General features: G+C 40.1%; 1 protein-coding gene across 11 annotated transcripts in view; it reads right to left on the reverse strand.

Moving 5' to 3' along the window:
* Positions 1-22306, reverse strand: part of PPP4R1 (protein phosphatase 4 regulatory subunit 1) — a 65469-nt gene that overhangs the window by 7259 nt on the left and 35904 nt on the right. For all 11 annotated transcript variants that reach the window (XM_042031377.1, XM_042031415.1, XM_042031393.1 and 8 more), the window contains 9 exons: positions 21888-22030; positions 20367-20513; positions 18687-18794; positions 17855-17920; positions 15586-15744; positions 14246-14376; positions 12599-13119; positions 5336-5511; positions 1160-1255 (listed from right to left, as the gene is read on the reverse strand). In XM_042031377.1, the coding sequence (XP_041887311.1) occupies positions 1160-1255; positions 5336-5511; positions 12599-13119; positions 14246-14376; positions 15586-15744; positions 17855-17920; positions 18687-18794; positions 20367-20513; positions 21888-22030 (1547 nt within the window). The remainder of the gene's footprint in view (positions 1-1159; positions 1256-5335; positions 5512-12598; positions 13120-14245; positions 14377-15585; positions 15745-17854; positions 17921-18686; positions 18795-20366; positions 20514-21887; positions 22031-22306) is intronic.

Here is a 22306-nt window from a genome sequence, read left to right on the forward strand (position 1 = left end):
TATCTCGTAAGTTCCACCAAAAGATTCCAAAGAAACAAAAACACGACTGTGGGCTATTTGAAAATATACAGACCAACATAATAGAGGAGCAAGCGGACCAGTCTTCTTAGGGAGCCCAGGAAATGGCAAGACTGCATTCTACCTTTCTGCAAACGTTCAGGTCATGCCTTGTGCAAACTGGCCATTTTATGTCATCCATAAAGATAGGCAGAACAGCAAATGATGAAACTTTCTCAAAAAAACCTTTCCTAATTCTCTCAAAATCTTGGGAAGGTGGAGAGAAGAGAACTAAATTAAAATGCCTTGGGGAGGCAGGGAAGGGGAGGGAGCAGAGTACAGTGTGTTCAATATTGCTTCCAAACTCCCTGAATAGCCAACAGGGAGGAAAAGGCTTCTCCAGAGACAAAGAGCTCTCCGGTGAAGGCCAATCCTTCTGTTCACTGAGAAACTAAAGCATCTGAACCAAAATTTTGTGAAAACCTCTTTGTGTTGACTTCACTACTGCCTTTGTTTCAGCTGTGTCAGGGACTGACTCTATTAAGGGGCACACAAGAGCATTTTCCTAACACAGCTGCTGAACAGCTCCACTGACAAGAACAAGAGAGGGATTGAGGCTCCCACTCAAGGAATCACACTGATGCATGGTGCCAATGTAATACTGAACTATGGAATTACAGAACTATTCTGAAACGTTTGATTCCTTTTAGAAAAAATACCAGAGGCAGTTCCAGTTTAATGAAACACTTTCGCAACTGTTCTGCAAAAAGCTATCAAGGAGTGGGGGTGGTTCCTCTCTAAACATGCAATAAAAAAAAAATCCTGTTTCCTCAATAACCTAATTCCCATTACGGCATGCTTTCCCCATAGAAAACTAAACCAAATGAAACAGAGCCTGAAGATCTCTAACAACTGTTATCTCATGTCAAAAAAATATTGTCATCTCTCATGCATAAATGTAACAGAAGCAACTGCTAAATGAACCCATTATCTCTGGAAACAAGGAATATTTTAAACCTACTTAATTAAGAGGTATTTAATAGAAATTATATCATGTCAGAAATGACTGAATGAAAAAGGGGATAAAGGAAATCCCCACACACATAAAAGAAATTTCACTTATCTGATACATATAAGAAAACCAGAAGTCACTGTCATTTACCTGTACTTTGGATTTTCTTTCTTCTTCAGGGCTGAAACTACTGTTGGTACTCAAATCTGAATCATTATGAATATAGTGAAGTCTAGAATCCATACTCTGTGAAAAAAAGAAAATAAAAGGTCACACAAAACACACTCTAAGATTAAACACAGAAGAAATGCCAGCATCAAGAAGTGCTGTCCTCACCTCGGAGTCTCTTAGATTAAAGGAATACCATGTTCTAATATCAAATACAATTTTGCTGCAGCCCAAAATCAAAAGGTATGCAAGATAAATCTGCTTTCAATTTGAAACAGAAGCTCCTCTTACTCTGCGCTCCATTTTGGTTCTTATGGAATGAAAATCACAGGAGAAGAGTACCTTTGAGATTGCATTAAGGAAAATATAAGTAACATGTGGGTCACATTACTTCTCCCCTGAATGGAAAATGAGAAAACACCTGTAGCTGATTTTGCTGGATTTGCTGCTTTGGATTTGTGCTAGAAAAAGGTCAAAACAAAGCCACCCTCACACTGAAGAGTAGAACCTGATGAGACTCATGCTGTTGCACCCTTCCTAGAGGTGATTATTCTATAATCTTCTCTATGCATAAGCTTCACCTTATAAAACTGAGTCCTACTTGGCCACAGCTGCTGAAAACAGTCATCACTCCTCTCAGCAGTCCTATTAAAATAATTTTTAGCAATCATTCTAGCACCCTGGCTACACATCTGGGCCTTGAGGATAAGGGCTGAGACTCTGTTTGAGAACAGTGGCAGAGGTGAGATGGGCTGCAATAAACTGTGCTGCTGGGGGGATGCAGCACCGAGACTTTCGTTACAAGTGGAGCTCCCCAAATACAATGGATTTTGCATAACAAACCATGAATTTCAAGCAGTATGCTCTGAATATATAAAAAGTAGATCAGGCTGCAGTGGGGTGGAACAGGACAAAGGCATTTTTGCTAGATTTGAGCCAAGGTATCTATATATTCACATATGCTGCAGGGTGAGCTCCCAGGGTCAACACAAGCAAGGAGAACATGCCTACTTCCACCAGCTGTTCAGATTGTTTTGACAACGAGAATTTTCCAGCAAACTACAAACTTCTTCCAAAAAAAGCCTCCAGGATACAATCTGGCTTGCTTGGTCTGACTTCAGATAGTTGCTTTTTCCTCCTCCATGAGCTGCTTTCATATAAGCACCGGGCTGTAATTTTAGCTGCTCAGGTATAATTACAGGTGATAAAGAACAGGCAGAACTGTGAGGCAACTGCATATCTCTGGCACAGCAGTCCATGTCACCTGTCAGGCTTAGAAGCAGCAGCAAGAAGGTATTAAAGAGCCAAAGAAAGAACAGATTTGGCAAGCAAGTCCCTAACTAAGTGTGTCCAGCAGCATACAGCTCCAACTATAAAACCTTCGGAGGCTCTGAAAACTCTCTCTGCAGGATTTTTAGTTTGACAGTCAATTCATCCTTCACTCTTTTTTAGCCTTTTGTTTGGTTTTTTCCTCCCTGAAAGAGAGATTATTTTCAGCATTGCCAGAGTCACCAGCTTTGACCTCCTGCAAATCAAGGAATTATGAGGCAGCCAGTACACCCTAGCCATGGTGCTTTCCTTGAGTTGCCAGTCTGCATGGGACCAGAGGTTAGTCATGCATTGTTACAATAAAAAGGAAAGGATTACCTGCGACCCCTTTTCCAAAAGCCAAAGCCTAAAAAAATCATACTTTACGGATTGAACCAAGTCAAACAATGGAATATAATGGAGGGCGTCACAGATGGGAACATTTTTACCCAGCCACTTTTAAAGTCAAACATGCATTCCAGAGAGGAAGAGCTTCAGTACAGAATAATGACAGCCATCAGTCAGTATTTAGGTTATGCAGTATCTCTATCCCTGAAGATGTAGTTCCATCTGTAGTTCTTCCATGTACACACCAAACTGAGCATTGCAGAGAGCCAGGACATGAAAATTCAGCAGGGTTTAGCCTAAAAGCTTGTGTACCAAATGCAAAATCTTTGTCATGGCCTTACAGATCTTGAAGGTGAAGCTTCCCTCGGCTGTGTAACAAGAGCTCCGGGGCTGTGCTCCAAAGATCTCTGCTCTGTGTCAAGGGCTGCACACCAGGACAAGCAGTGCTGGTGTTTCCTGACAGGGCAGCTGGCCCAAACAAAGAAGGGGCCAGTGTCAGGGGTCCATCTCCTCCTGGCATCCATCCTATTCTTAGAGGGAGGTACTTGTGCCAGACAGGAGTGGAAGGTTTTAGCCCAGTTTCCTTTCTCCCTCTACCTCCAAATAAAAAGACTCCCATGCCCATCCTCTTATCAAACCTGAAACCTAAAGAAAATAAAAACAGTCCCTCTTGAGAAAACAAACAGCTACCCTCAACAAACAAGCTTCATCATGTCCCAAAATCTTACTGGTTCACTCTATTACACCACTTATTTTCATTTGAATAGAGAATCTCTCTTTAATATGCAGCATTAACTCCTTCATGAGCCAATACAGCTGCCAAAGGACAAGCCAACTGTGGTTTTTAGTGGTACGTGTCCAGAACTGTGCAGGCTACATTCAAACATAAATGCTGGAGCTTGATTTCTCTCAAGTGTCCAGTACCCTACTGCCACACTGCTATGCTGAGACTTAAAAAACCCAAGCAAAGACAAAAAGAAAAAAATCATCTCAACAACAAAACCCCCACTTAACTAAAAAACCTGAACAATCACCTGAGAAAATCAGAGGTCTCTTCACTGCTAAGGGCAACACTCCACTTGCTCAACAGATCACAGCTTGATTCCCAGCATTCTAGGTCACCTCTATAATATCTGCTCACTTGTAAAATAAGGCCTTGATTCAGTGCCAGTAACAAACACAGAACTGACAGATTAGGAGCATCCTTTCAAAGCATAAAACCAAAACATGCAAAATCAACATATACCAGCAATATGACTGGTTCTTAAACTTTCTCTCAGCACTATGCTCTGTACACAGAAACATAAAATGCAGGACAGGTCCGTCTGAACAAACACCCTCACCACCCCCAAAATTCTTAAGAACAGAAGATAAATGTACACTGTCATTTTAGGTTAGCATTAGAAAGATGTGACTACAACAGATCCTATGATTAAAAAAGCATACTGAGCCTGACATAAAGGAATTGGGGGCAGGCTGGTGTTTTTGAAACAAACCACATTTCTAGAGTTAAATTATGGCTGTGTATAATCAGCAGTATCCAAGTAAATGTCACATTCCTGAACTCCTCGTATGTTTTTGGTCTAGATGGTAGTCCAACAGCTTAGACAGAAAGTTAATTAAATGTCATCAAGAAACACTGCTCTAATTCAAGAAGGATGAAAATGTTTGCACTGAACTGATATTAACTGCTAGACATTTCAAAGACGTTTGTCAAAATTTCATCTGGAAAACACCATTTCAGCAGTATGATTCAACAAATCACTTCTCTGGTTTTATGGAGCCTGTTTTTGAACCATTGCTTTCTGCAACAGCAGCAGCATTTAATACCACCACAGCTTGTGGCATTCTATGCAGTGAATGTAGTGGGTTTGGCCTGCCACACAGCAAAGAACAGAAAAGAGTACCAAATGCCACAACTACGGCTGGGCAGGGAGTGGGGAGGGAGGGGAGCTAAAGAAGTAAGTGCAAAAAACTTCAAGATGTTACTGATTGCTAGAATAACTTCCAGCAGACCACAGAACATCTCGATTGCAGGTCCTGAACTTCTCTGATGCAGACTAGTGAACTACTATAAATCAATTCAACAGGGAGCAAAGGGAACAATGTACTTCATTCTCCAGGTTCAGGGAGGGGGACTGGAGAAAAAGATTCACTTATTGTCAGCAGGGGTCTGTTCTAAGCAAGGCAATTTCACGGTAATAAACTGTGGTAGCATTAAAACATCTGCAAATTCAACAGTCACAATGGAGATTTTAACAGAAACAGTTTCAAGAATTTACATGGACAAGCACAGAACTGGCAAAAACAAAGGCACTCAACACAAATAATTTTATTTTAGTAGCTAGCACTTCAATACCATCCAACAAAAGGGAATGCCACACCAGCCAAAAGTAGAAAGCATTTGGCTGCAATCCTCACATCAATGCAAATTACAGCTCTGCTACTGGAGCCCTGGAAATCCTAATGGAAAAAAAATTAAGTACAAAACTCGCTTCTTACCTCAACAGTGTCACCAATTAAAGGCACAATATCACCCAATATAGGTTTAAAACTTTGTTGGTCATTGATGGTTAGTTCAGTCTGTGAATCTGTTCCCTTGCCAACATTGGCCATTGTCTCTTCTTGAGGATCCAAACTGGATGCTCTGAGTGCAGCAGACAACACCTCCACTTGTGCTGCAGTACATGAAAGAGAAACATGAGAGACTAAACTGCAACAAAACTTTTAGACAGTGACTAATTAACTGAAAGATGGCGGAGGAACTGCAGGAGAGGTACAAAACAGATCATTAGCTGTTGGTAAATCCCAAACGAGGGACAATTAAAGTGCTAGATTAACACCCCACTCTTTTCCTAGGGTACTCAACCAAACCCCAGTCCAGTGAAATTCATCCTTAAAGCTAAAATAAACAAAGCCCAAAACCCAGGAGGAATAAGGAGACTGCGGGTTATGGCAGGATTGGTTCTTTAAGAATTTTAGTAAATATTAATGGTGCAAATAGATTTTTTGGAGCAGAACAGCCCACGAATATTAACTTACAGACTGGGCCATTTGTGGGAGGTGGAACTAAGAGAAAGATGGACAAAGTAATTCAAATAAAGATTGAGAACAGGTTTAGTAACACACAAAGGATTTCAGTTCTGAGATGTTGTTCCTCCCTCTAAATATGTTCATTAAATTCTTATACTTATTAGCAACTCTAAAGCAAGATCTGTATAGAAAGATGCCAGACCCAATACTTCAGCCTTCTTGGATCCTCAAAACAAGAAGGTTGTAATGTTTGATGTTCTCTTATTCATCTAAAGAAGGCATTAGCACTTCATACTGCTATCCACTCTTTTGGAAAACATCCAGCAGTTCTGAGGCTGCTCTGCTTTGCATCCCTCTGTTTACTGCCAATTAGAAAAAGTTTTGTTGAGCAATGTTCCCTGGATATAGCCTGACCTGAGATCAGGTATCAGAGGTAATCTCAGCTGCAAGTGACACAGAATTCAGTACAGATTAATCTATCCTTCCACTCTCCTCCTCCACTTCTTTCCAAGAAGGTAAGGAGGAATAATCTCCTCACTCATTAAATTTACCCAGCCATCCAGAAGATCTGTTCCTCATAGATTTTGTCTTTTCCAAGGTTTCCTAAATGTTCACTGTGAAATTACACAACAAACCATATGCTTGTTTTTAATCCCATACTGCCATACTAAGCGACGGAATTCTGAACTTCTCCCTCTAGCTTTCTGCATATGGTTGTTAACAAGAACTAAACAAAGTTGGACCCCTTTTATAGATAGAAAAAACAGATATGAAATATTACAAGAACCAAAAATTGTTAACTCAGCAAAATCTTAGATTAAAACCTTAGCAAAATCTAGCAAAAACCAGAAAACACACTATGGGTTCACTGGTTTGTCAGTAGAGTCCGATGAGCAGGAATAAAGACAATTCTTTACAACATGCAATGCTAACTCTCTGTGTCAAATTTCTGATACAATAACTAAAGAAAATAAAAAAGATCACAGTTAATAAATTTCCCCAAAACTTAAATATTAAATAAATCATCCCCAAAACCAGGCAAAATAGGTGGCTATGCTAGGGCAAGAAATGCCTGCCTTTATTTTCGTTTAGAGAAATCAAACAAGAAAATGAAAAAGAATTATATTCTGCTGCACATTAAGGAGACCTTTTTCTTGAAGACCTCTTCCATGAAGGACAGCTTCATGAAAAATGTGCACTCCTCTCACCTTCACTTAAAACTCAGTAAAGTTTGCCCTGACTCAGTAAACACATACTGCTTCAACACTGCTTATGTATTTACTGAAAAATCCACACAGAGCTCCAAAGATTACTTCTAGTAACAAGAGTATCTTCAGTGGTTAAGTGTGAATCTTCCAAGACATAGTCCCCACCCCATGCCCCACTGTCAGCCTGCACACCTGGACCATCTGTGTTTAGGGGCTTAACATGATGGAGACAACACCTATCCTCATTTCCTCTATCTGCCCTAGAAGAAACATGACAAAAATGTGCATTTCCTCAGCTTCTTGTCAATCCTACACCCTCAAGAAGTGAGGGTGAAGGACAAGAGAAACCAAACTCCCAAGGATTTGACTGATTGGCAAGTGCCTTCTTTCAGTGCTTACTCATGACTTCAGTGCTGCCGTTCACTGAAAGGTGAATGACCTGAAGTCCATAAACATCCTAAGGTCCTAGCTAAAAGAAGAGCCAAGCATTGCTGCTGCTCCTCATCTCTCACAAAGATGTCCTACTGACATGGGACAGGCAATGGTTTCCAGAAAATCATTTCAAATTCAAGTAAAGGCTCCCCTTTCATGATTGACAGAGAAATGCTTCAGAGCTCTTAGGAAGCAAGGTATGGATAGGAAACCAGAAGGGCATCTGCTGGCTAACCAGCTTTCACAACTACCATCAGGAAAAACTGGAGCTTAAAGGTCCGTTTTGCACACAGCACAGAACTCAGGTACTGTGTTCCTCAGATAAAGTCAATGTCCACTGGATCTTAGACCACTAATTAACTCTTTCTTCAACTTTTGCTTCAGGTTGAGATGTATTTTTGAACAAGAAACTATTTACTCTTGGCTACTGTACCTGCATCCTAAAATAACTGGTACAATCTATAAATTCTAAACCACATTTTATCTGGTCTTACTGAATTTCCTGGTTCTCAGGAGTTTCTGTCCTTTCAATAAGCCTTATGGTTGTTTTCTGTTTCTCCTGATGTTTCACTAAAAGACACTGATGTTTCTCTTGGGTTTTTCCCCTCTTTTTCCTTTCTTTCTTTTTTTCTAAAGGATCTGCCTTCTGTACCCTCACTTCTTACTCAGAGGCAAAAGGTATGGGCTGCATTAATGGGTACAGAGATTAAGTAACTGAAACATAAAAACAGAGCTTCTTCTCCACTTACTCCACATCTACTGTTCCATTAACACTATTTTAGACTTATATTGCAGGCTGTGCCAGTAACCTAACTTACAAACATAGTTCTTATAAGGGAATGGGATCAATTGACCCCACATTTGGGCTGGTTTATCCCTATTAGGTCCCCTTCTGGCAAAGCAGCTTGTAACTGGCATAAGCCACAGTTAGCCTCAGTAACCTGCAAGTCAGGCTTCCTCTATTCCCCCAAATACTATTAAGGAAAGCTGACCTTACAGGATTTAACCCTATGCAAAACGTAAGGAAATAAAGCCAGTTGAAGAAAGTGTCCATGGAAAGAAAAATAAATAAAAACATCTGAGAGGAAAAAAAAAAAACTCTGAAGGAAGTGAAGACAGCAGCAGCCCCAGGGAACTGGAAAAACGTGACCTGAATAAAGACCCTGTGATAATTTTAAAAAAGCTGCCATGCTTCAGAGGAATGTGCAGTGCAGGTTCCCATCTCCCAGTCTGAGACCTTCCAATGTCTGGCCAGTGGATTAGAAAGGTCCTTTTAACAGGGATTACAATACCAGTGCTTAACTTTGCATAGCTAGCCAGCAGTTTGCCTGTGAGAAGACTGGCTGTCTTTATCTCGGTTGCTGACTGCTCAACCACCTATTACTCAGATTTATCACTCTGGCAAAAAGCTAGTTCTGGAAGGAAAGCCCCAAGGTAAAGAGTGAGATCCAGGTAAAGCAGTTCATCCTATTTTGAGAATGAGACTAGGGAAAAAATATTCTACGATGGTTTCTCATTACTGTTAAAGAATTGTATTTGCTGGAGACCTCATCAGTCTCCATGCCTTGAAGCAAGGATCTAAGGCTTGAAACAGAAACTGCTCTAATGAGGTACACTGCAAAAACCCCCCAACAAACCAATACCACCTGCCCTCCCCCCAAGAAAAAACCCAACACAAAACACCAAACCAAAACCACATAACCATGACCAGTGTGCATGTAAACAGCAACCCCACAGTGCTTGGCATCCAAGACATCTGGGAGATGGGGATATGCACTGAACATGCCGTACTCTGGGCTGCACGGCCTGGTGATGCCTTTCCTTTGACTCTTCCCATTGGCATGGTACACTGAGGGACTTCTCAGATAAAAATTGAGTTATTCTGTTCTCAATACTTCTGCTATACTGATGCAAGCAGGTGAGGGGAGAAGCAACTCACACAAAACAGAAGGGTGAAGTGAGACATGTGAAGTAGAGGAATGCCAAACCCAGAAAGGAAGAGAAATGAAAATAAAAAAGGAAATAGGAGGGGAAATACATGTGGAAGGGAGGGGATAGGGGTACAAAGGTATAGCAGCTGCTACGGATGAACATAAAGCACAAAGCAGAGGGTGTAGTGGGAGGAAGGAACGACAACAACAACAACCACCACACCAAAAAAACCCAACAAACCCTACTTTTCTGACTTAGAAAGAATCATCTCTGGCTGAACTTCAGCACCAAATCTGCACATCTGCCTTAGCTGTCAGGGACTGGCTCTGAAACCAACTAGCAAAATGGAAATCATCCATCTCCTCTGACTGAACAGTGAAGAACAGCACCTTATTACCATCACTAGATATTCTGCAGAGTCAAATAATAAAAATTCAGTGTGATCTTAAGAAACTTCCAAAACCCTGTGCCATTATGGTTCCACACAACAGGAATACATTTTCTTCTTCTCGTAAGTTAACAAAATATTTTCAAAAAAAGAAAAAACTAAACAACCAAAAACCCATGTCAAGGGAAGGCTGCTGAATTTGCAGTCAAGCACGGAGAGGGCAAGGTACAGCCAGAGTAAAGGTCATCTGAACAACTTAATCTTATTGACACATGCAAAACATCACACACCACAGTCTCATTCCCAAACCACGCTTCATCACTCCATCTTGTCATGCCTTCAGGATGCTTGGCCAATTTGCTACAGAAGCCAGAAGATGTGTACCTATGGAAGCTCTCCAGCATGGCAGGCCTCCACTTACCCACCACAAAGAGCACAGCATCTTCCACTCCCATCCCTTGGCTGGGAATGCAGCAATAAAGACAGGAGCACAGCATGGAAGCAGGAGTCCAGGACTTAGGTGTCAGCAAGCCAATGAAGAAAATAAGTGCAAGAAAAAGATCACAGGGATTTAAAAAGAAATAAAGAGAGGAAAAAAAACCTCCTAGCTTGCTCAGTCATTGCTGTCAAAGCAGAGCCTACTCACAGTACAGGAGTCAAAAACATAATGGCCAGCTTCGCAGAGAGGGGGAAGTGCAGGCAGGGAAAGACCCTATGGATCACATGGGACCAGGGCTGTTTGGCATACAGTTGAAAGCCATGTATACTGGAGACAAAATTATCTGTGAAATGAAGTAGTGTCATAAAATTTCTATGAAAACAAATTAAGATAAGCTTTTGACTGAATATTTATACCATCAGTTTGCAACAATAGTTTTAGATGGGATTGCCATGAGCAAAGAGGCAGTCAGGGCTCTGGTATTCTGGATCACCCCCAGAGCAAGCCTACCTTTTGTCACAATTTAGGAAGTGTAAGGTTCAAAACACAGGCATTAAGTCAGCTACTCAGAGACTGAAGTCTGGATGCCTACCACTTCTACGTGTGCCACAGTGCTTGAGACAAGCATGCAAAATTAATACTATTTGCACTTTGTGCAAAATTAAATTTGCAATGTTACTAAATTGAAACAGGCATGTTGTTAAATTCCAGCTTCTCAAGTATTTAGACTGAATAATGAGAGCACAGGCAAGAGGAAAAAGAGTAGAAGATTTAGGAGGAGTGCTTTATGGGGCTTCACTACACAGCCTCAACCAAGTCACAGGTACTGCACAGAATACAAAGGTGACTGAGTAATCAAGACCACCCACTGCCACCTTTAATTAGAATAACTGGCATTGCTAACCATAATTCAAATCTTTCCTCTAAGTGGGGGAACCCATGGTGTTGACAACCTAGTAAAAGTTTCTTCTACTGAAATGTACAAATATTGGTCAACAACTGCACAGAAAACCTCCTGACATCCAGTCAAGAGAACTACAAACAAACAAACAAACAGAATTCCAAAAACCTGCTCTGAAATAAGACATGAACACACATGATAAACAACCCCATAACACAGGACAACTCTGGATGTACAACTACATGCTTACATAAATCACTGTAATCTGTGTGTTAAGGTATGTTCTGTAACTACAGACAGAACAGTTTTACAAAGTAAACCTGAACAGCAGTGCAAGCTTTTGCAGCTGGCTTCAGAGACGGGTTATGCGAAGACTGAAGTCATGAGCAAGGGTGATGTTTCTTTCTTACCTCTTTCCTTAGTGCCCAAAGCACTCCTAAAGCATCAAAGTTTTGTCTGCTGACTCCACAATTGATTAAATAAAAGTACAAAATGGATTTAAGTAAAATTATGAGCATATCAACCTACTAACAATAAAAAAAGCTGAAAGCATATCAGTTTACTCTAAAATGTTTTTCCCCAACATGCCTCTTCTTTTCCTCCTACTTTTTCTAGTATAGAGGCATACTTTCCCCCCTAGAGATTCTACAGCTCTAAAATAATATGGCTTCTTCCTTAGTGGTACCTCGAGACTTTTTGACTGTGACACTCAAGCTTGATGGGCCTTAGAATTTATTCAGCACATGAATACAAAGAAAAACCTATTTCCAGTAAGTATGTGTAGAGCCATGTCCTTTTAGCTCAGGAGGTGTCTCTGAACTGCTGCTCCACCACCTTGTCACACTTATGAAACCCTTCTCCCGTCTTCAAGAGCTTTTAAAATGGGAGAATGTGTGTTCACTTCAAGAACTCAGCTTGGATCAATTATCAGCCTCATCCAACAAACTTGTCAAATTAAAGCTGTCAACATGTGACTACAATAACAAAGCCCTTGCAGAAAAAAATGGAGACTATTTAATCCAAAATCAAATGGATAATGCATAAAAAGAAAACCATTATTCACACTGATAATTAAAAAAAAACCCTCTTAATCTGCCTTATTTTGCATGTGCGCTAATTAGAAATAAACTTGCTTATCAACAGCTTATGCCTTTGAACTATCTATTTAATTATAATGTCAAAACAGGCAGTCAGAACTTTATACTTCCAACTGCATGTGCATTCAGTTTATAAAAGGAATCATACTCCTTTTAAACATCTTTACACAAATGCAAATTCCCTTTTTGTTCACCATCAATTTTCCTCAATCTCTTTGAGGACCAGGAGAAAACAGTACTTCTGACTTTTACAACTAAGAGGTTAAAACCCAAATTGCTGAAGCAACATATGTGTATCTCCAAACACTAAAAATGCTTCAGTATCTTTACCATACCTTTAACATCTGGATCATCTATATGGGGTTCCAAATTTTCTATCATTTCTTCTAATTCTTTCCTTGTTGCCATAGGAATGCTTGGAGACACTGGCATAGTGAGTTCCTGAATTTCTCTATCGAGTTTTATATCAGAAGTCTGCTGAAGCTCAAAGTCAATATCTATTTCAGGAAGTGGAGTCCTCCAGAAATGGAAAGAGTTGTATAATTCCTGCTCTGAAAGAGAGGTTTCCTGTGAATTCAGCCCAGCCTCCTGAAGATCAGTTGTACAGCAATGAGAACACTGCTCATTCTCATCCGCCATTTCCCCACAAGATTCTGAAGGCAAAGTGCAATGGAAGGATGACTCAGTCTGGAAATCACTTTCCCTCTTGGAGTTATTTGACACTGTATTTTGATCTTCCATGACATTTTCAAGTTTTGTTGCAAAATCATCACTATCATCACTATATGAAGCCAGATTCTCTGTCCTGTTGGGCTCTTCATCTGTTGTGACATCTTCTGTGGTCCTGACTTGTTCACTGTTGAGTGCCAAAGCAAATGGACGTTTAAAAACCAAAATAAGCTTGTTACGCTCTTGAAAATTCACACACATGCTATCAGCTTGTTATTTATCAAAGTAAATTTACTTACACCATAACAAAACAGAAATCATAGAATCACAGAAGGGTCAAGGTTGGAAGGGACCTCTAGAAGCCACCTGGGCCAACCTCCTTGTTCCGACAGGGACACCCAAAAACCAGCTGCTCAGTACTTGTGTCCAGACAGGTTTTGAGTATTTCAGAGGATGGATACTCCACAGTCCTCACAGACAACCTTTGCCAGTCATCCTCACAGTGAGAAAAAAAAGGGTTTTGATGTTCAGAGGGGACCTCCTGTGTTTCAGCATGTGGCCATTAACTCTTGTCCTGTCAGTGGGCATTACTGAAAAGAGGCCAGCCCCAGCCTCTTTACACTCTCCCCTCAGGTATTTATGAACACTGTTAAGACCCTCCTGAGCCCTGTCCTCCAGGCTGAAGTCCCAGCTCTCTCAGACTCTCCTCACAGGAGAGATGCTCTAGTCTGTCATTTTGTGGCCCTTCACTGGACTCTTTCCAATGTGTCCACATCTCCCTCTGGATGGCAGCATGACCCTGTGGGTGAATCAGCCACTCCTCCCTGTCTTGTGTTATCAGCAGACCTGCTGAGGCTACCACCTGCTCCACCATTCAGATCACTATTGAGAATGTTAAACAGGACTGGTCCCAATATTGACGCTTCGTGTACACAACCAGTTACTAACCTTCAACTACACGCCGCTGACCAGCACCCGTGGGCCCAGCCAGACAGGCAGCCCTCAGTCCACCTCACCATCTCCTCATCCAGCCCAAACTTCAGCAGCTTCTCCACAAGGATCTTACAGGAGACCATGTCAAAAGCCTCCCTGAAATCCAGGTACATGGTATACACTGTTTATCCCTTGTCTATCAAGTCAGTCATCTCACCACAGAATATATATCCTAATTCTGGTCTATGAACATGAGAAGATCCAGATCTTTCCATTTACCAAATATTCAATTTATCCAGGAAAGTTAGTTTTCCAAACCTGCAGTTCACGCAGAAGAAGAACAAGGAGGCAAAAATAACTTGTAGATTTAGCAAATTTACCTGTTTTCCTGTGCAGAACCACAATCTTCTGGGTTTTTACCATCTTCTTCTTTAAAGTACTGGCCACTGCTGGACGGATTAGCAAAAGTTGATATGAAAGGCCCCAGAGACTGAAAAGCTGCTTGGCGAACCTAGTGGAAAGGGTCCAAGGTGAAAAAAAAATTTTATATATAAATCTGGCTGTCCTGTAAAACATAAAATGCCTGCTACTAGGAAATGAAAGGGTCATAAGCCCACTAAGGAAATCAAGAGCAGAGGCTCTTGTCTGGAAAGAATCAGCCAGCTGTATACATAAGAGTGCCAAGTTTAAAAAAAAAAGTTACAAGAAATGACAAAGCAGGGTGAAACCAGTTACATCACAGCTAACCAAACTGACAGGCCTATTCCCCACAACCAAAAGAGGAAGAACCTGTCCAAATAACAGAAGCAGGTAAATTTGACAGCTCAGCTGAGAATTTTAACAACTTGAAAGGAAGGAAATCATGTACAGTGAACAGACATTTCACTTCCAGAAATTTGACTGATAAGCATTGTATTTCTTTCCCTTTCCTATCTGGCTATGCTGTGCATTTGCTCCTCCTTCCTCCTACTATTTGTTCTCCTCAACAATTCTCTATCTCAATTTTTGTTATTTGATTAATTCTGCTGGGCTACAACTTCCATGACTTTCCAAGATCCACGAGTTCATGCTTCTGTACAGATGATCCTTGGCTCTTGGAAGCAGTCTGCTCAATAACAAACTTAAGGTTTAAGAGTAGATCTTCAAGAAGACAAATAATAAAAGAAATCCTAAACAACCAAAAAATACAACCCCAAAAAACAAATGAAAAATACAACCCCAAATCCCATCCAACAAACCCCCTTCCCCCCCACCCCAGAAAACAAAAACCCACCACCCAGGAAACAATGAAGATTTAAATAATAAAGAAATTCCCCATGGACAATACCCAAAACACCCACAAAACCAAAAACCAATCAAACCCCAAACCAACAACAAACTCCACTACCCCCTCCCCCAAAAAAGGACACAGTGGTAGGGAACCTGAAAAAGTACAGATATATTATAATTAATTTTCCAGTTTTGTTAATGATTCTCAGCAATGTTAAGTCACAGGCAGTTTGGTGCTAAAACAAGCTAGTCCCAGTTTTTCTTACATGCTGCAGTGAAAATGTGAGGGACTCTCTACACCCATCAATGAACTAACCAGTCTAAGAACAATTTTGCTTGAGGTGCGTGAAACAGGTTTAATTATTCGCAACCATAAGAAGTTTTACATGGAGTATTGCAGTAAAATCCTTCAAATAAGACAGTTATTCAAAAAATAAAAAGCAATTCTTACCCATCGTGAAGGATCACTAATCAAATTAATAAAAAGGGTTGACAATTTTGTCCTCCGGACTTCCTGTGATGTTGCACAAGAAACTGCCATGAAGCACTCAGCACAGGCTTTTCTAACTCCCCACACATTATCAGAGCAGAGCTGGAAAAACCTCGGCAGCTGTTAGGAACATAGTGAGTGAGTTTGCAAGTCTTAATAGGCAGCACTTGTTTCAAAACAAGTTCTCTTTTCACATTCATTTTCTTCACCTGGTTCTCCACCTTCATACTCAGATGCACAGTTTAACACTTGCAAGACAAAGAACACACATTCAGTAGCACCACCCTTCTAATCAGTTGCCTACGAATTACTTACAGACAAGGAAAATTAACCTGTCTGAAGAACGGCAAGAATGTACTAACTCTTTAACCTGATTTACACCTCCAAAAAATCCACCAAAAAGCCCAGCTTCAAAAATATCCCCAAGACCAACAAACCTCTCATAAGACAAGACCTCACGTCTACATCATTCTTTTAAAGCAGGGACAAGAAAAATAGTACTGGTGCATTGTTAGGAAGAAATTCTTAACTGTGAGGATGGTGAGGCACTGGAACACATTTCCCAGGTAGATTGTGGATGCCCCAAACCTGGAAGTGTTCAAAGGCCAGGTGGATAAGGCCTCGAGCAACCTGATCTAGTGAAGGGCATCCCTGGCCATGGCAGGGGAGGTTGGAACTAAGTGATCTTTAAGATCCCTTCCAAACCATACAGTTTTTGATTCTATGATAAACATTTTACCTATCAGAGATCACTTCATATTCTTTGTGAGATTCTTACTGAAATGCAAAGGAACAGCATCTTCAGTAAGAAAAAACTTCTTTTCTACCTACACTCCTCATTGTTAGATTTATCAACTTCTGCCACCCTCTATCCTACAACGCAGGACATGAACTGCAAAGAGGAACAGGGGAATGAGAGAAAGACTGCATTTGCTCAAGAGAGAACATGTTGGAACAGAGCAGCGGTTTCATTAATAAAACTGAAGCACTTTGAAGGTGCTCAGGTGCTTGGGTGTTTTGAAACAGTAATGGTAAGGGCAGACAGAGTGCAGGTGAGGCACAGACATTGCCTTGGCTTGCAACAGGCACCGTGACAAAATACGAGTAATCCAATGGCTGTTGCTACAGCCTTGTTCACAGTTATTGATGTTCAGCTGCTCCTACTCTCTGCAGCCAAGTTCTCTGGACTTTGCCTCTAATCAAAAAAAGCTTTTAGGTTAGAAAATGAAGTTTTATCATTCAGCTTTTCACACCCCTCCTTTTATCCTAACAGTAATCCAAAAAGAGCAGAAAATGGCATTTTCTGTTACAGAAAGAGAGCCCCAGCTGTCCTGCCACATGTTATTGCTTTCAAATGAAATAATCATCACTTTTTTATTTCATAGTAGTCTAATTGCACCCTCTACAGAGTTTTAATCCAAATTCATTACACTAATCACTAAAAGGGCAGGTGTGTGAGAGAAATCAATTTACATCCCAAATCAGGAAGCATATGGGATGCAAATCCACACAACTAAACTTCATTACCAAATGACTTAAATCACTCAATAGCTGGAGAAAAATGCAGCAAATGCTGTAAGAGCATAAGAAATGCCTTGAGAGCCACAATAGGCTTATCTGTCCCAATGCCACAATTGCAAAAGGCCGCAGAGCCTCTGGTTGAAGTCATACCTGCATTTACACTTTGTCCATGTAAGTCCCTCACTAACTCAGGGCATTGATTCATCAGCCTCTGCTGGCCCTCAACAAGCTCACTGTCCACACTCCCATGAGGAAAAAACTTCAAGAGGGGTCCCAGCGACTCCAAGCTGATTTCTGCTCTCTAGCCCTGCCACGTCTCCAAATCTAGCAACACCCACTAGCTCCCTAGACCCACCATGGAAATGTGGGCACAGTTAAGGATCCTCTTTTCACCCTTCAGCCCAGTTCCCTGCTTTTCCACTTTGAATTTGTCCCTCTTCTCTTTATTTCATTTGTTATTGCCGAGATTCATTTATTTCCTTTACATTTTTTTCTCTTTCCCTCCTTTCCAGGAGGCTGTTTAAGGCAGGAAAACTGACTTGAAGAGATTAAATCAATACATAAGCCTCAACATTCCCAGCACTTTATTCCCCCCATCCCACACTCCCCCTGTATCTGCAATCTCTCATGAGCTGCCCTTCTTCTGTACCTTGTCTGGCTCCACTCCTGAATTGTATTAAAAAGAAAAACCCTTTCAGAAATGGCTTACCAGCATTTCTTCGGTGGCTTGCTGTCCAACCACGCTGCAGATATCTCCAAAATTGGCTGCACATACCTTGCAGACAGAATGCAACAAATAATGACTAAGACCACAGTTTTAATACAGCCAAATCAAAGGGGAAAAAAACAAAGTAACTTTTAAAACCACAGAAACATGCTTTGGTGCAAACTCATCATAAGCTACTTTCCCATTCCATCACTTTCCATGATTTAAAAAAAATAAATAGTTTACTTTTTCTTCAAAATTAATCAGTCTTTTTTAATCATAGAAGAACCCCAGAACTTAAATGAAAAGAGGATAAAATGCATTGAAAGTGCTGCCAAAATAAAGAACACAAGCAGTTATCAAGGCATATAAGCTATTCAATGGCAGGATGAGACCAAAGCACAGCCTGCACACCGAAATACCATGATGGAGTACTGGTTTACTTCATCTTCAATGAAGATGAGCACCTTTAATTCCATCTACACATAGAAATATGAGCTCAGGTGGCTGATGCTGTATCAGCTACAGCTGGTTCATGTTTTCATGGCTACCAACACAATCATAAGGACATATGCCGAATCACACTGCAGCTATCTACAGCATAAGGACAAGCAGATTCTTTCTTTGTTTCTAGTAATAAGGGCAGTGATTCTGGAAAAAGATCTGTGTCAAATATCAAAATCTGTGGAAATGTGAACTACAAAAACCCCCATAGCTTTCACTTATACATGTTACAAATGAGATCTACCAGCGAAGTTTCTTAGTCACATGCACATTTCCAAGCCCATGACATGTTTTTCACAGATAATCGGGACCAGACGCTCATAGGTCATACCTTACGAACATGAAACATCCTGCAGTCACAGCACATCTCGCAAAACCTGGGAAGCACAAGTCTTTCCGTGATGTCCTTTCCAACCATGGAGGCCATTTTGCACATAATCTAACGACAAGACAGACACTAATCAGGGGTGCTTGCACGACACACCATTCTGTGTCAGCTAAACAGAGGCTTTTTACATCTACTTGTCATTCTGATGAACATAATTTTATTGAAAACAAAACCCCATTTGAATTGAAAAGGTCTGGCCTCTTCTACAGAAAAATGGTTCCCCTACATTTCCTTGTCATGACACAACACAGGTGTAGAAGATGACATTGGTCTTCCACAAAACTGAATCAAATTCCCAGCTAACAAAGATAACTGAACCCTCAGAAATTACTTTTATATGTTACCAGACTTCTTAAAAAAATGTACAAGATTCTTTCACTATTGCAATACTTAATGAACGTATATGTGTACAATTAACAGAAAATTACTGACAGTTAATATGCTTAAGAGACTTCTGAGTCCTGTATGGTTTAAAAATTAATTACAACACTCTACACTGCATATATGCAACTCCCAAACATAAAATTCCCAAAGAAACGTATCACACCAAAAAAAGAACTCTTCCCTCTTAACTGCTCTTTCATTCTGATTTGTACTGAAACTTGAGAAAATAAAATATCTTTAAAAAGCTAAAATAATTTTTTGTATACCTTTCCCAATCATGTCAGTAGAACTACTTACATTAATTCTCCTATAATAACAAATGATGGCTTTTTTAACCTCTAGGGGGTTGATGAGCTACAGAAATTTCTGTTAAGTTTCAATACCTTCAAAACCACGAAGACAGATAAAAATAATCTGCTTATACTTTATTCCCTAATGTGGTCATAAGCTTCATCAAGAAGAACTAGAAATTTGGTGCCAAATACAACAGTGCTGGGGCCTGGTTATTGTTTATCAGTCCAGCCAAAGTAGGAAAGTGAAATATTAAATGAGGTCTCTCTCTCTCAAGCAGAAAGAAAAAAAAAAAAAAAATCACCCAGCAAAAAGCATCAATATAAATTGCAAAAACCCAAAGGAAACAAAAAGGCATACATTTTCTGCCATTTCTCCATTATAAACTAACTAATCTGCTTACTATTTTAATTCAACACATAAATTTTAATTACGAAGGTTGTGTCTAATGCAAAACAAGAAAACCACCAACCAACCAACCGTGAGGTAATCAACTCAGATGCTTATTACTTTGTCCAACAAAACAAAACAAAATCAATAAAGAGAACAAGACATACAGTAAAGAGCAACATGGCTGAGGCATTAAAGCTTTTGCACTGATGGATATTTTCCACACAGGCAATTTAAACTTCCATAAAACAAACAGGCAAACCTTCAAAAAACTAAAAAGCCAACACAGCAGATGCTTTAGGAGTCCATAAAATGAACCCCCTGCACTGTCTTGTCCAGCTGGGTTTGGTTTTTTTTACAGCATATATGAGTACTGAATCTAAACTTGACCAGAGTGCACAGCACTGACACAGCATGGGTAAAGTTACAGATTTGCTATGGAGAAGGAATATAACATTTTCTCTTTAGTAACGGCTGTGCAATTTGGAAACACACCACCACTGCATCAAGCATTCAGGCAAACCTTAGGCTGTTTGATTTGGTACTGCTGTTACTTACAGCCACAGCTTCTGTCTTCACATCATCATTGCTGTCTGGAGCTGTCAGATCTATCAGCACAGGACACACTTTGGTCTCCACATCGTATCTCTCGATGAGCTCTTGCTCCAACAGCACTAACAACGCTGCCTGGCTTGTTTTTCTTACCTGCCATAAAAAGACAAAAACTGAACCAACGAACTCACAGAGAGGTTTTTTACTGAAATACATGTGTCCTGTGTTTTGGAAGCTGTACCTGCATACCAACACACAGCAGTGCTAACTGCACCCAGTGAGAGGACAAGTGCTCCACAAGCGCTTTTGCAAGCACTTCACGTTTGCTGTCCTGTGTTTTAGGAAGTATGGAGGTGGACAGCTGCCTTAGTTGACAATATGAGGGTGTTTCTTGGGTTCAAACACAGCTTATTTTAATGTCAAAAAGAGCAGTCATGGCAAAGCTCATGCAAAGCATGAGGAAAAAGCAGCACAATTAATGGAGAGTAACAAGATTCTGAGGAATGTGAATTTTACTTAACAAATCCTCTTTTTCTGAGATTAACAAGAAATAGGCTGGCAAGGAATAATTGCATTTATTTCCAATGCTTTTAAATTCTGAGACACAATTTTGCTTAGTCACATTTTCTTTTTAAATTGTACAAAAGTAAGATACCCATTATTGACTTCATAGCTGGCTAACCCCTGCCTCTCAAAGGAGTAATTTCATCAGAAGAGAAAACATTCCATACAGCAAGAGACTACATACACTGCAATGCAGCCATTTCGGAAACACCTTTGAGTTTGTTTCAGAGATCTGCAGCCCAATGAACTATCCAACAGAGGACAAAACAATCAAAAGAATCACTGAATCTTGAAGCAAGAGAACATCAAACAAGAGCAGGGTTGTTGTATTACACATGAATTAGCAAAACAACTAGGTTTGGGTAGCTATTATTAACTATGTAAATTTTGAGAAGGGCAAGGAAAAAAGTGACAAACTCAAGAGGCCAAAAATACTGAAAATAATGTATCAATGAGCATTAATATAGTCTGAAATGACTGGAGAAGCCTCAAGAAAGCTGTGGACAAGCTAATTTATACCTGCAGAGAAACAAACCACATGACTTCAATCCAAAACCCTTATTGGATTGATATATAAATAACTGGTCATGAAGGTACATAATGGCGTTAAAAAACGGAATTATACCTAGCACCCAGTTTTTCATTACTATTGTTCCTTTTTGCCAGAATTTAAATTATGTAAGCTTGTCTAAATGATTGATTTTGTCCATATGAATAAAATACCAGATAAAAGGCCCCAAATCAGGACAGATCACGTTAGATGTAAAAAACTGTCATTACATTTTCTTTAAAATTTTATCTTTAATATTTTCTTTAAATAAATTCATAGTACCGTGTATTTCATGTCCATTCAAAAACCTTATATCCTGAAATATTACACACTTGTACAATGCTAAATTTAAATAATGTGGCATCACAACATCTATTTCACCAGATAGTAAACTGCTCCTACAAGAAACTTACCTGGTTATTCTGGTCAGCGAGGTATCGCACCACAATAGGTAGCAAGTATTTGGAAAAAGCATAAGGGATTGAAGGTCTGTTTTCTTGACAGAACATAGCAATATGAGGGACCTGTTCCATCAGTTCTGCCCGCACTGTTGGCTCTGTAAGGGTCAAAACCAAACCAAAAAAAGGCACAATATATGTTTACAAGCATGCTCCCAGATACTGCCAGAGTAAACTTTTTACAATCCTCAAAATTGCAACTACTAGAAAAAGAGATTCAGTAGAACATTATTACATGCCCAACTTCTCCACAGGAATAAAAAAAAAAAAAAAATCAGAACTAAGTACTTCTGCCCTTTAAGGATTTGCTGAGATATGCAGTTACCAGCTGTCAACTGATTATCTATAAAAAGACATAACAAAACCCTTCAATT

The sequence above is a fragment of the Corvus kubaryi genome, unplaced genomic scaffold (genome assembly GCF_017639235.1).
Source record: "Corvus kubaryi isolate FWS band 111438036 unplaced genomic scaffold, C.kubaryi_AGA036_p1.0 132, whole genome shotgun sequence".
Taxonomy (NCBI): Eukaryota; Metazoa; Chordata; class Aves; order Passeriformes; family Corvidae; genus Corvus; species Corvus kubaryi.